We start from the raw sequence: 14572 nt of genomic DNA, 5'->3' as shown, positions 1-14572 counted from the left end.
ATGCATTATGATATGTCACACTTGATTTATCGTGTGTAAGAAATATCGGAAATAAGAATAGAAAGTTGTTTTTCAAACACCCATGCTATATTTAAACCGATACCGTTACTGTACATGATTGCCTCCAGACACTCGTTCCACTGTCACTCCATACATACACATGATTGTACAACTAACTCCTTGCACATTCTGACAGTGGTTGATATCTTGACAAGACTGATGATGAGCAACAACATGGAGTGGCAAAAGGAACATAACGTCACAACAGTATCAACCGTGACCATGCCATGATGGCATAGCCGTTTGGTCAGGTTCTATGTACATCATGTGTACAGCAAGACCTGGCTTTTAAGTTAAACTGCCAGGTGGTCTTTAGAACAGGTCCCACAGTGTCTGTGTAGAACTGTCCGTGCATGGAAAACGCCGGTTCAAGAGCAGGTGGTCGCTAAAAGCAGAGGTCGGTTTTACTGTACAGTGTACAGTGTACATCAGATTGAGAAGGACAGCTTCATTAGAAATAATACTCAGGTTTAATATATCTCCACGTACAGAACACATCAGGGAAAACAAATTAAAAGTTAACGTGAAACTGACCAGTTCTAGTTCTGGGTAGCAGAGAGGCTGGCTTGCCCACAAAAAAAACTAAAAATTGTGCATGAGTAAAGAGAATACAACAAGAAAAGAATGTCGAAAGTCGGAATGCTTTTAAAAAAGAAAACTTAGTTACTGCAAGCAGTGTAACGACTAGGAGCACACAACATTATAAAATTAAAATGATTGTATTTGGTTAGGCGCCTAATCCACACCATACTGTAATTGAATGCACCCTTGGGAGCCTGTGACATCCAAGCCAGTACAGTATAAGCTGCTTATTGATGAAAGCACTACTTCTACTACCGAACTATTCCACGGTATCAACGAGTCGATAGCAACGCTGCATATCCATAGTACAGTTTACACTGAGTGGAATGCAGCGGCATGGGTAGTACATGTACAGTACATGTACGTGTAGTAGTAGTAGTACATGTTAGATTTGTTCTAGAATATTCCGGTCTTTCTTTTGTTTTGATAGTTGTAGTCCAGTGCATTAGCGTTGGTCATGCTTGGTAGGTCGACTGAGACTCATTCATGGCTGTTACATGCATTGTATGCTATAGCCTAGCCGTAACTGACCACTGTTACGGATGTCCAATCCAGGTCAGTGTCTAGTGTTTGACCATTCATGTCTGAGTGTGTAACCTGAGCACACTCTCTATGTGCACCGTACCATATCCGAGCATGAATAGTTTAGTAATCTACGCACTGTCCTGCCGTGCTCGTTTTCTATATCTTCCGTTGTTCTCATGTTCTTAGTTAGTTGTTTTAGTTTACAGTCTTCGTACCTTTCGTAATGTAGGTTCTTTACTGATTGCTGCAGTGCATTTAGTTGGAACATTTTCTGGTCCTTCGAGCCGGATCCGACGATGTCGGAGAAAAGAATTAGCTCGAGAACTACGAAGGGTAGGCCGCCTTCTAGGCTTGGTGAGTGGGACAGTGTCTCAAAGGCCTCGAGAACGTCCAGCAAAGCGGCTGAACTAGAGGTCTTAGTCGCGGAGAAAGAGTTCGAAGCGGCTGAGGAGCTGGCTCAACTTGAGATGGAGACAGCGGAGCAACTGGCGAAGAAACGCTTGGAGTTGCAGAGAGACGTGATTCAGAAGCGCCTAGCAGCAGATAAGGCAGCTGTTGCGCTTGAACTCTCCTCCGTTGGGAGTCGGCACTCTGTTGCAGGCTCCGAGGCAATGATGCCAATCGCCAGTGCAGGCAAGGAAACTCAGAGTCCAAGATTGACGACGAGTTTGCTGGAGCGTCATGCCCAGTTTCTACGTAGGCTGGAGCTCAGCAATCTGGATACCGGAGCTGGTAAACCCAGACAAGGAGCTGTCACGCTTAGTCGTGCTGGCTTTGACGCAGATCCTCGTCCGGAGGAAGAAGGCGATCTAGATCAGCAAGGCCCAGAGAATGGCGCTCAGAGTTTGCCTGACCTCAGCAAGGTTCAGTTGAGTAACAGTGTGGATCTACAAACTGCGGCGGCAGATTTACTAGGTTCAGTGCCTGTGCCTGTAGACCGTGTGGATAGCTCTGGAGCTGCAGTAGGTGCGCAGGGCACAGGAAGTGACCACAGCTCGATCGCTTCTGTGTCCTGGGATCATCACCAAGGTGTGAACAGTACAGGTCGTGTACTGGCTGTAGCTAAGCCGGCTGTGCAAGCTCAGCCAAGTCGGCCCCAGCCTTCCAGTCACCAGAGCCAGAGGCAGATTACCATTCATCCAGCCACTCAGGTGAGCCGCAGCAGACTCAACCCTGGCCCAGGGCCAAGTGCATTGAACTACAATCCAGTGAGCTCAATCAGACCAGGACTGGCAGGAGTAAGATATGGCTTACCTGCCATGACCCAGCCAGTGACAGCATCAGTGAATACACACCTGGGGCCTGGTGTTGGCAGATCATACAGTGTGGCCACTACCACTAGTACTAGTGTTACATGTGGTGTCACACCCAGTAATTGGAAACCAGTGACTGTGCAGTCCAGTTTTGCACCCATCAGTTCTGTGCAGGGACACAGTCACAGGGCACAGAAGTCAGCAGCTACCACAGTGCCAGCACCCGCTGCAGCAGTATTGTCTGGTCCAGAGCAGCTGCAGATTTACAACAGCATGCTGTCCAGACAGCATTTGAGACCACTAGAGCTGCCGAGATTCAGTGGCAAGACAAACGATTACAGCCGGTGGAAGCAGCGCTTTAAGCAACTCATCGACGACGATGCATTCTTGTCAGAGGGGCACAAGTTCGCACGTCTGCGAGAAGCGCTGACAGGTGGTGACGCCTATGAGTTGATTGCCGAAATTGTGGATGGTCCTGGTGCCTACAATGCCGCACTGCATGAGCTAGATGCATGGTATGGCGGGCCAACACGGGACATCGACCGGTATGAAAAAGAATTGATGTCAGCGCCGCGACTCGTCAATGAGCGAGACCTCGACGGGTTGAAGAGTTTTGCCGTAAAGCTGAGGAATGCACTCATCAATCTCAGCGCCAGCGGCATCACACCAGGGCGAGAGTTGTACCTAAGTGTCACGCAGAAGGTACCCAAGTCAGTGTTGACACGCTTTATGGAAAAGCACGACGACTCGCAGTGCGACATTGGTGCCTTCTCAGAGTACCTGCTCAAGAGAGTCCAGCGTCTGCGCCAGGTCGAAGAACGAATGAGTGGCGCCGAGCTGGCTGAACAGCGACCAAGTAGTGGTGGAGCCAAGTTTGGCAAGCGGCCCGACCGTACGTTTGTAGCAACTATTCGTGGCCAGAGCCCAGACAGCCGCAACGGTTGCATATACTGCAACAAAGACCATGCACTCAGCGATTGCCGAGAATTCAAGCAGTTGACAATCCCTCAGAGATGGGACTTCATCAAACCAAAGCCCGTCTGCATCTGCTGCTTTGGCCCAGGCCACAAGGCGAAGTCATGCAAGCAGTCCAAGTGCAGCATCTGTAGTAGGCCACATCATCGCCTGCTACACTACACGAAGTTGAACCAACGGACAACCGGAGCCAATAGTCAACACAGCAAGGACCGCTCAGCTTCTTGCCAGGATACAAGCACAGAGTCATCAGCAGCCGACAAGACAGCACACACCCAGACTGCATGTGGCACTACCATCGAGCCCAAGTCTGTCGCGTTCATGACTGTTGCCACCACCGCAAAGGGTCCGACAGGGTCAAGGAAAGCTAACGTCTTCCTGGATTCAGGATCTTCTTGCAGCTTTATAACCTCAGAACTCGTCAGCCAGCTCGGGCTACAGACAACGAAAGCTAACGTCCCGCTGGATACCGCTGTTCTGGGGGGAGAGAAGCTCCGTCTGGAGCATTATACATCAGCTGAACTATGTCACGCTGATGGCCAGTCGTCAACGACCGTCAGAGTGTGGATGCTTCCGCGCATCATGCGTCCCGTCCCAGCCTTCGACTGGACAGAGGAACTGAAACGCTGGCCGCATCTCAGTGACGTCGTACCTGCAAGCAACGAGTCCAGAGTGGATCTGTTGATTGGTCTCAATGCGCCGCAGCTGCACATTTCACTTGCCGAACGATTCTGCAGTGAGGGAGGTCCAATTGCCAGGAAGACACCGTTGGGCTGGGTACTGTTCGGCGAAGGTCCGACTGACAGCGCATCAGAGATGACGGAACAATCACTACTGGCTGTAAGTGACAGTACACTGATAAACACCGTCAACAAGTTCTGGGACCTCGAGAGCGTTGGCATGCAGGCCAAGAGCACATCATCCTACCTGACTCCGGATGAGCGTGAGGCTGACGCAATGACCGTGCAAAGTCTCCACCACAACGGCACACGGTTCGTTGTCGGCATCCCATGGCGAGGCGACGGTAGCAAGCCAAAGATTCAGCAGAGATCGGAACAGTACGCCAGGAAGCGGCTCTGCTCGCTACACCGTCTGTTCCAGAAAAATCCTACTGTACAGCTGCGCTACTCAGAAGTGCTTCAGAACTACCTGAAGAAGGGCTACATTCACACAGTATCAACGTCCGCAGTTCAGGCTGCCGGTGTCGACCAGTGGATTCTGCCTCATTTCCCAGTAATCAGAGAAGACAAGGCCACAACAAAAGTTCGCGTGGTGTTTGATGGCTCAGCCAAGGTGCACGGAGAGTGCATCAACGATCTCATGCACACCGGTCCGAAGTTGCAGAGTGACTTGGTGAAAGTTTTACTCCGCTTCTGTCATCAGCCGATCGCACTCGCCGCAGATATCTCTGAGATGTTCTTACAAGTCGAGCTGCGCGAGACGGATCGCAAGTACCATCGGTTCATGTGGAGTGAGTCACCACAGGACCCAGTGGTGTTCTTTGAGTTCTGCCGGGTTGTATTCGGCATGCGTGCATCACCTTACCTCGCAGGAAGAGCACTGAAAGCAACGGCAGAGAAATTCAGCAGCGAGGCTGGCGCCGAGGTAGCAAAGGCCATTGATGACAACTTCTACGTGGACGACTTACTGATGTCGCTACCGTCAGTACAATCTGCAATCGTCACTCGGAGTGACCTTCAACAAGTTACACAGCGTGGTGGTTTTCACTTGCGGATGTGGATGAGCAATACGGAAGCGGTGTTGGATTCCATCCCACTGGAAGATCGAGCCAGCAACAAGATGATGACCATAGCCAGCAGTGAACTGCCACCTCTTCCTCACAAGGCTCTTGGAGTCGCCTGGGAGCCAGATGATGACCAGTTCACATTCATCTATCCAGAACCGAGCAACGTCCAGTTCACACGGCGAGGAGTGCTCAGTCAAATGTGCCGACTGTTTGATCCCAGAGGACAGCTGTGTCCATTCACCATCCGCAGTCGCATTCTCTTCCAAGCCACCTGCATCCGTGGAACAGACTGGGATGATCCTCTGGACAGTGATCAAGCATCAGAGTGGAAGCAATGGTTCTCAGAGTTCCCAAGTCTGAGAGATGTGAAGGCAAGCCGATGCTTCACCGAGATCAGTTCAGATCAGCCTCTGACACTCCACACTTTCACAGACGCGTCTGCATCAGCTTACGCCGCCGTGACGTACGCCCGACAAGAGCGTGATGACGGGACTGCAAAGGTGACATTAGCGCTCGCCAAGGCAAGACCAACACCTATCAAGCGCAAGACCATCCCCATGCTGGAGCTGCAAGGTGCAGTGCTAGGCACTCGGTTGAGCTGCTCAGTGGGTGAGGCACTTGATGTTCCTGTATCACGGCAGTACTTCTACACTGACTCGATGAATGTGTTGTACTGGGTAAGATCGCCCAGCAGGAAATTCAAGATCGAAGTCGGAAACCGCATCTCGGAGATCCAAGAGTTCAGTAATGCAAGTCAATGGTGTCACGTCAGCACCACAGTCAACCCTGCTGATATGCCAAGTCGAGGTGTTGGTGCGACGCAGCTGGCCGATGATGCAACATGGTGGACAGGTCCAGCCTTCTTGTCCAAGCCCACCTCCACATGGCCCAGTAAGCACATCGTGCCGCCAGCAGAGCTTCCAGGTCAATTGAAACGAGAGATCACGATGGTGGCCACTACGCAAGAGCTGCCCACAAGCCGTCTTCATCCAGACCACTTCTCCTCCTGGGATCACCTCGTACGGATAACCGCATGGTGTCGACGATTCGTCAACAATGCTAGGCGACGCAGCACGCAAGCCGCCAGTCCTGAGATTGCGACCAAGTCCGTAACTCTACCAACTGGGAGAAACGTCTCCGTGCCAGAGTTGACAGTGTCCGAGCTATGGAGTGCTAAGTGTGTATGGATCAGCTTGGCTCAGCGAGAGGTTTATGGCAGAACGTTTGCAGATGTCACAGGAGGCAAGGGCCTCTCAGCATCCTCACCGCTACAAAAGCTTCAACCAGTACTAGACGCCACTAGTGGCGTTGGTGTTCTCAAGGTCAATGGGAGACTTCGCACTGCACACCATCTACCACCCGGCATTCGGACACCAGTGATTTTACCGAGAAGTCACAGAACAACAAAGCTAATCATCGCAGCAGCCGATGCGAACGCCAATCATGCCGTCGGTACGAACCACCTTCTATCACTGCTCGCTGGTGAATACTGGATAGTCAAAGGCAAGGCAGCAGTCAAAGAGCACAGGAGCAAGTGCATTCTCTGTCGGAAGCGCTACGTCAAGACGGCAACACCAGCAATGGCACCGCTTCCTAATTTCAGAACGTCTGGACCACAACAACCATTTGCGAAGGTCGGAGTGGACTATGCTGGACCATTCCACACACGCCAGGGTCGTGGTCGATCTCAGGCCAAGCGGTATGTATGTGTCTTCACCTGTCTCCTGACCAGAGCATGTCACTTTGAGCTCGTCTACTCTCTAGATACTGCCGGTTTCCTGCTAGCTCTGAGCCGGTTTACTAAGCGCCGCGGAGTGCCACAAAAGATGGTGTCCGACAACGGTACCAACTTCGTCGCGGCAGATCAAGAACTGAGAGCAGCTGTGAAGTCACTGGACACCTCCAGGCTTGCCGCGGAGATGACGTCACGTGGCATCTCGTGGGCATTCAACCCACCAAGGGCGCCTCATTTCGGCGGTGTGTTTGAGGTGATGGTCAAATCCATGAAAAGAGTGCTACAGGGTGTGCTGTACAGAGCTGATTTGACAGACGAGGAATTACACACGGCACTGGTTAACGCCGAAGACCTCATCAATAGTCGTCCTCTCTGCACCATGACGTCAGATGTTGAGGACCTTCAGCCATTGACACCACAGCATTTCCTAGTTGGACATGCCAATTCTACAATGGCCGCTGAAGTCAACATAACCACAGAGACGCAAGTTCACCCAAGGAAGCGATGGGAGGTCGTACAGCGCATCATCGACGATGTGTGGAAGCGTTGGCTAAAAGAAATCGTCCCAAAGCTGAACGTTCAAGTGAAGTGGTTACAGAAGCAGCGTAACGTTCAGGAAGGAGACGTTGTGCTTGTGATGGACGAGCACACCGCAAGGTCACACTGGCCGCTTGGGCGTGTGACAGAGGTCTATCCCGGCAAGGATGGTATTGTTCGAGTGGTGAAGGTCAAGGTGGCTGAAAGATTCTACAAGCGAGCTGTCCATCGGCTTGTGCCCCTTGAAGTCGAAGGTACTGAGTGAACACTACTTGCAGTCTGTTAGTTCACTTCATTGCTACGTTATTTGCACTTTCTTTTCTTAGACTCACTCAGATGCTAGTTATCACTCTTCGTTCGTGAGGGAGGTATGTTAGATTTGTTCTAGAATATTCCGGTCTTTCTTTTGTTTTGATAGTTGTAGTCCAGTGCATTAGCGTTGGTCATGCTTGGTAGGTCGACTGAGACTCATTCATGGCTGTTACATGCATTGTATGCTATAGCCTAGCCGTAGCTGACCACTGTTACGGATGTCCAATCCAGGTCAGTGTCTAGTGTTTGACCATTCATGTCTGAGTGTGTAACCTGAGCACACTCTCTATGTGCACCGTACCATATCCGAGCATGAATAGTTTAGTAATCTACGCACTGTCCTGCCGTGCTCGTTTTCTATATCTTCCGTTGTTCTCATGTTCTTAGTTAGTTGTTTTAGTTTACAGTCTTCGTACCTTTCGTAATGTAGGTTCTTTACTGATTGCTGCAGTGCATTTAGTTGGAACAGTACAGGTATTTCAATGTTACAAAGCTATTTTAATCTGTGTTTCAATTGTCCGTGGCTTCTCATATCCGCAATCTGCTCATAAGCAAACAATTTACATTGCGTGGAATGCAGCATGGGCAATACATGTACAGTTACATGTCCAATGCTGTAGACAGCAAGCTGTTTCGGCCTTAAAGCCCTCATCAGTACAGCTACGAGCTAAGCAGGCCGAGCTACCAGCCGCATGGTGCAAAGGAGGCACCACAGACAGCTCGTCGCTCTAGCGCTAGAGTGCTCAAACTACAAAAAGTAGCGGGCATTGGGTGATGCAGCAGCGCTAGAGCAGCCTACTGAGAGTGCTCAACAAGACCAAAGCTGAGGAGCGTAATATCCAATGCTGTAGACAGCAAGCTGTTTCGGCCATAAAGGCCTCATCATGTATATTTACAATTTTACATGTATAATATTATGTGTTTGCTGCGCAGACTGTGACATCTCAATAGTGGTGCCAACATAATGGTTCCACAAGTGGTGAAGTATCAGTTTCAATCAGCCACCTATTTACAAACACACGTACCTTGGATCCGGGCTATGTTTCCCCACATCCTTTAGCAAATTCTCGCAAGACGTGAGTGAATAAGCAAGGGACTTCTGTATGCAGCCCGGTAACAAGGCACTGCCGCGTACTGCAAGCAGGAATGGGACCAATCTCCACACTCCACGGACCACAGTCCTTTGGCACAAACATAACTACTGCCATGATAGCAGCTGCGTAGTGGATTAGTGCAGAGGGTAACTATGGTCCGGAAATAATTACAGGAGAGTGATTTGATCGTCTATGTGGCAGAGTGAAACTAACCAGTACAGGTCACCCGTCACGTTTTGAATGGTTTCCGTGGCACCCGTTCTCTCGTGATATCCAGTGAGGGTATGTTGGTCATGATCCACAGTGAGTTGAATGATGTCACCAGTCCGCCACGGCTGACCAAGCGCTGTGCCAGTGTGAAATGAACGTGAAGTTTGGCCCCACCACCCGTAACACTGCAACTCGTCTTGTTGGTAGGTTTTCAATTTTGGAAAACCAGATGCGCATGCAGAGAGAAAGATATTGCCGTTGAGCGCCCTATCAATCCTCACTTTCTGTGTAGTAGTACTACCTGTGTGCATGCTGATCGGTGTAGTACACACCGATGCATGGGCAATAGTAAACGTGATGCACTTTACAGAGGCTCCGCCACCTTCAATTGCCAAACGCCTACTACAGCGGGCTGCATCGAACACCGGCTTTGTCATAGCACTAACCAGCAGACTATGTGGACTTCCTTGCAAGTGACTACCAGCAACAGTAGCTGCCACAGTGTGTAGACCAGCTGGCAGTGATCCCTGATCAATTTGAACACGTCCAGGTAATGATTCACACAGAGTGTCCAAACTCAACACGTCCTCATCATCACAGCTCTTCACAGTGACTCTAATGGCGATGTTGGCAAGTTGTGCTTGGCTAACAACGATGGCTGGGGGAGGAGTACATGAAGCGACAGTTGTGGTGTCTGGAGAAGAGGCAATATCAGTAAAAACATCCAGTTGGAGGCGAAGGACGACATCATCATGAGTCGTTACTTTATCGGGACATTCCAGTACGGCACAGTCAACCACATCCAGAACACGTCCATATTTCTCAATGTCATTCTGTAGTTCTGTGGTGTTAGTACTGAAAAAGACGATTCCACCAGCTACGCATGGCTCCCCTTCCACTTCTGTTGTTTTGATGGCTTTGTCCAAGGTTCCATCTATCCACGAAAACATGCGCAGTAGGTCAACATCATCCGAACCTGACTGCAGAATGAGCCCAGCACTCTCCACCTGTGCAACACACTCTTGCAGGCGATTCAGCTGCTTTTCCAGTGGTATCAGCTTCTTTGACCTCATGGCATCCAGCTCCGCTAGCAGATCTGCTTCACGCTTCTTTAATCTTTCAATCTGCTCCTTGATAAAGTCGGTGACCTCAGCAGAAGAACATTCTGTTTGTTCATTCAGTGCTTCAATGTTCTTCCTAACATTTCTCATGGCTTTGTCGATGACACCATCAGATTCGGATGTGCAGCTAGCTAGCTTTTCAGAAAGCTTGTCACGGGACATTTGACCGGCACTGGGGATGTCCAAGACCTGATGATCTTGTTTGTGTGAAGGCGGCAGCTTGCATCTTGGGCACAGAATCTGGTTACACTGCACGCAGAATCGATCCAACTTATCATTTGTGTGCAACGCACACTGGGGATTTCGTTGGCCACGCGTTTTGCCCGTTGATCCTGCACTGCTAGACATGGTAGACAAGGAGGTGCAAATTTGGATGAGCGGTTTCACAATATGCCCTTTGGTTCCTTTGTTCAGAGAATGTACGCCGGCGTGTGCCTCACACATTCTCACTTGGCAGTTCTCACAACTGCTTGTTGCCGGAGTATCGTCTCCGCATTCTTCGCATGCAGATATCGCCTGACTCTCACCATTAACCGCTTCACTCAGCTCCAGATTTCCATGGAGCACAAGACTTGGCAGTGACCGTAGCGGCTCCACACCAACCGGCAGCTGCGTGGAGGAGAAACATTGCGGACACTTGATTGATCCGTCAAAGTCGATGTTATTTTGCACACAGGGAACGCACAGCGTGTGCAGACAGGAGATAAACTTTAGAGTTGTGTTCGATGAGCCGCAACCATTGCACGGAGCAGTCGACATTGTCCGGCAGAGATACAGGAAAACTGCAAATCCAAGCAAGCATTACACGAGCGTCCTTATCCTAACAGTCTTTCCACACCGCAGTACACATACAAAAACTCACACATGTAGAGTCTACCAATGCCAGTACTACAGACAGTAGTAGATCAAGTTGGACAACAAGGCTGCACAAGGCTATGTGGTCGACCTACTGACTCTGTCTACAATGCATGGCACACCGTCTTTTGTTGACTGTTGCGGTTGTCTGTTGAGTGTTGACTGTTAGACAGATTTTAGGATGCTATCCGATCGAGTTTTTTAGTTTTATCTACTACAGATGTACTAGTAGTACTCAATCTGCGGACAGAACTGTTTCGTCCTTATGTATACCAGGTGTACAGTGCGAAATCCGACCCCCTGGGCGGTGAGCCGCGCCGCCCAGGGGGTCGGATTTCAGTTGCCAGCACTGCACTGTAGTACTAGTAGTAGTAGTGGTCAAAATAGGAATATCTCGCGCATTCGGTTGCATACCGGCAGTATACCGGCATGGTTACAACTACCTAGATGAGCTTGGCTCTGTGTGGTTGGAACGGTGTGCACATGCCATGGCAACCATACGTCATATGTTATACGCACCCCCATATTTGGATCCCGACCCCGGCATGATTCCATTACCCCTAGCCCTGCATGCAGTAATTCGTACACATTCCATTACCCCCTACCCCTAGCCCTGCATGCAGTAATTCGTACACATTCCATTACCCCCTACCCCTTGCCCTGCATGCAGTAATTCGTACACATTCCATTACCCCCTACCCCTTGCCCTGCATGCAGTAATTCGTACACATTCCATTACCCCTAGCCCTGCATGCAGAGATTCGTACACATTCCATTACCCCCTACCCCTAGCCTTGCATGCAGTAGTTCGTACGTACACACTTATAACCATATTTGACCCATTTCCCCGCTGCCCCTGCATGTTATAATTAGTACCGTACACATTTGTAGCCCGTTTCCCCTCCTTCTGCCCCTGCACATAAAAACCACCGTACATTTGATCTAATTACATCCCTTTATAGTGTACATAGTCGGGCTATACACATAATAATGCGCGCCCAGCTAAAAGGGGCGCGCTCATGCATTGTACCGTACATTCTATTCTAGTTCACTCTAAGATAACCAAACTTCGATAATCTAGTCAGAAGTCGAATCCACTCCCTAATGTTGATGTCGAATAATTCTGTCCTCGTCCTGTGAGATAATATATACTTTACCAACTCTCGTAAACTGGTATCTCTGGTGTGAAGCAATAACGGAAACCCGAATAGACAACATTGTGAATTGACAACACATATATGATAGTTGATACGAGGTGGTCAGTCTACCATGGTCTACAGACTCAGTCGTGGTGTTTGTTTGCTGCATGGTATTAGTGCTGCTGCTGCTGCTACTTGTTAGTAAAGCAACTAATACTAATAGTTATATTAATTATAGTTATGCATCGATCACGTAGATCTACCACTGGTTACCCATCTTATTTGGGAAATCCTCAAAGTATATAAATAGTACACTTTGCTACTTCTAGGGACTGAAAAACTTCCACCATCATGATGAGGACTCAGAAATTTCAGAAACATCTTTCGAGCGTTCTCTTCAAGTGGAACACAAGCAAGTAGGACCAATGAAACTGTGGATAATTTGCATCACAACGGTGGTCTGGTAGCCATTGCAACTAAGTGATAAAACAGAAAGGTTCCGTACTGTCCAAACCAGCGCTCAGTGCCCAAAGAGCAGGGCTACTTGCAAGAAGTAGAGGGTGAAAAAGTCGTTGTGTCTCTGAGTTTCACGGTGACGAGACGATCATCAGACAGCAATAATGAGGTAAACCTGGTTTAAAATTAACCCGTTGCTAGCCTGCATAGAGTACCCATAAATTTCCCATTTCACAAGCAATGGAAAATTGTGTAGTGAAGTGGGAATTGTATAAGGAGTTGGAGGTGAGATATAACTATGTCTAGCCCTCGCGATTTACGCGATTTCATGCTCGAACACAGCATTTTTTTAAAGTTCAATATTCTAATGAAGCTGTACTTGATGCAGCTCATCCAAGGCCCTTCAGGCCTATTTTCATGGAGAACAAACCCAAACAGGGTGGGTGGGTGGGACATAGTTATATCTCACCTCCAACTCCTTATACAATTCCCACTTCACTACACAATTTTCCATTGCTTGTGAAATGGGAAATTGCATGTCGGAGTTTCCGGTGAGATATAACTATGTCTTGTTTAAAGTCGGTTCCGCACCCTGAGCGGAAACAAGAAACTATCACACTGTCCACACAAGGACTTAGTGAAAGTTCTAGTAAAAGGTGCGTGGCATGATAAACAAGCATAATCAGCCCACACTATGCCAGGCACAGACCACCGAATGACCATCACTGAGTACAGATGGAATTATCATAAAACTTACGCACGGAACGGCGAGTGGAGTAGATCATACCAAAATGGAATACAACTTAGCATTGTCAACTATGCAGAGTTAACGGACAATGCAAACTCCTGAGTGGGAACACCTGGGAAAAACTGGTGCACCAGGTATATACAGGACCTTTGGAAAGGAAAAGGTCTGAGAAAAACCCAAATGTGTAGGAGAAAAGAACACGGCGGACTGAAGCCGTGGACCCTATCGGCCGCAATCATGAGCGGCGGAATAACAGACTGTCAGCCAAGGACAGTCGCACCGAAGGTGGTGCCATCAGAAGGAGGAGGGTGAAACATCACGAGAATAAAACCTCTGGAATATAGAGGATTGCGCCCAGGCGGTGGCCCAGAGGATGTCGGGTACAGAGGCTCCCTTCCGACAGGCAGCGGAGGTGGCCGCACTACGTGTGGAATGCGCCGTGAAAAACGATGGTGTCCACACCAGCATCCGACATGGAAGTGAGGAGCCACCTCAGCGGCAACGGTGCTCGGTGAGACCAGCTTGTGAGGACGTCGGAGCGACAGCAGCAGAGGGTTGGCAGACGCGGCGGCAGCGGGCGGGAAACTCTCTCTCTCTGTGCAAGCAGAATACTGCCTTAGAGCATCCACACACAACGGAGGGTGCTGAGGGCAAGCAGGGAAGACAAACTGCTTGGCTGGATCACCGACGCGCTGATTCTGGGTAAAAGTGGGGATCCCAAATGAAGCAGCGTTGAAAATAATGTCCATAAAACGAACATCGAGCTTCTGCAGCTCAGAGCAACGCCGGGCACCCGTCAGAGCCAGCAGCATAGTCAACCTGAGAGTCAGTTCTTTGAGAGACTCATGCGCGAAGGACATGTTCCGGAACCGATCCAGGACTGCCTGTACATTCCACATGCTGCCATAGCACGGCTGAGAAGGACGGAACTGGTATGCACCGGGTAGCATATGAGACACCAGAGGATGCGGGCCAACCACAACGCCATCGATGGGAGAAAGCGTCATTGACATGGCTGACCGGTACAACCCTAGCGTATGATACAGTCGAGCCAGACGGAATGAAGAGGTCAGAAAATCGAGGACCTCTGAGAGAACACCCAGGGAAGCAATTTGCCGTGTGGCACACCAATCACACCATGTGTTCCATGCCGACTGATACACACGGTCGGTGAGGGAAAGCCAGGACGCCAAGAGTAGGTTGGCAGGGTCGTCCGAAACTCC

General features: G+C 49.7%; 2 protein-coding genes across 2 annotated transcripts; one reads left to right on the top strand and one right to left on the bottom strand.

The window, feature by feature from the left end:
- The first annotated feature begins 1463 nt into the window (after nucleotides 1-1463).
- Nucleotides 1464-7679, top strand: LOC135816555 (uncharacterized). Its single transcript, XM_065329751.1, has one exon. The coding sequence runs from the start codon at nucleotides 1464-1466 to the stop codon at nucleotides 7677-7679; it is 6216 nt and encodes a 2071-aa protein (XP_065185823.1).
- A 578-nt stretch (nucleotides 7680-8257) lies between these two features.
- Nucleotides 8258-11138, bottom strand: LOC135817375 (E3 ubiquitin-protein ligase TRIM45-like). The gene has a single exon (XM_065330550.1). It carries the CDS (start codon nucleotides 10908-10910, stop codon nucleotides 8988-8990), a length of 1923 nt encoding a protein of 640 aa, XP_065186622.1. The 5' UTR covers nucleotides 10911-11138; the 3' UTR covers nucleotides 8258-8987.
- Between the last annotated feature and the right edge of the window lie 3434 nt (nucleotides 11139-14572).

The sequence above is a fragment of the Sycon ciliatum genome, chromosome 5 (genome assembly GCF_964019385.1).
Source record: "Sycon ciliatum chromosome 5, ocSycCili1.1, whole genome shotgun sequence".
NCBI classification, from domain to species: domain Eukaryota; kingdom Metazoa; phylum Porifera; class Calcarea; order Leucosolenida; family Sycettidae; genus Sycon; species Sycon ciliatum.
This window is presented reverse-complemented; position numbering and strand designations above follow the sequence as displayed.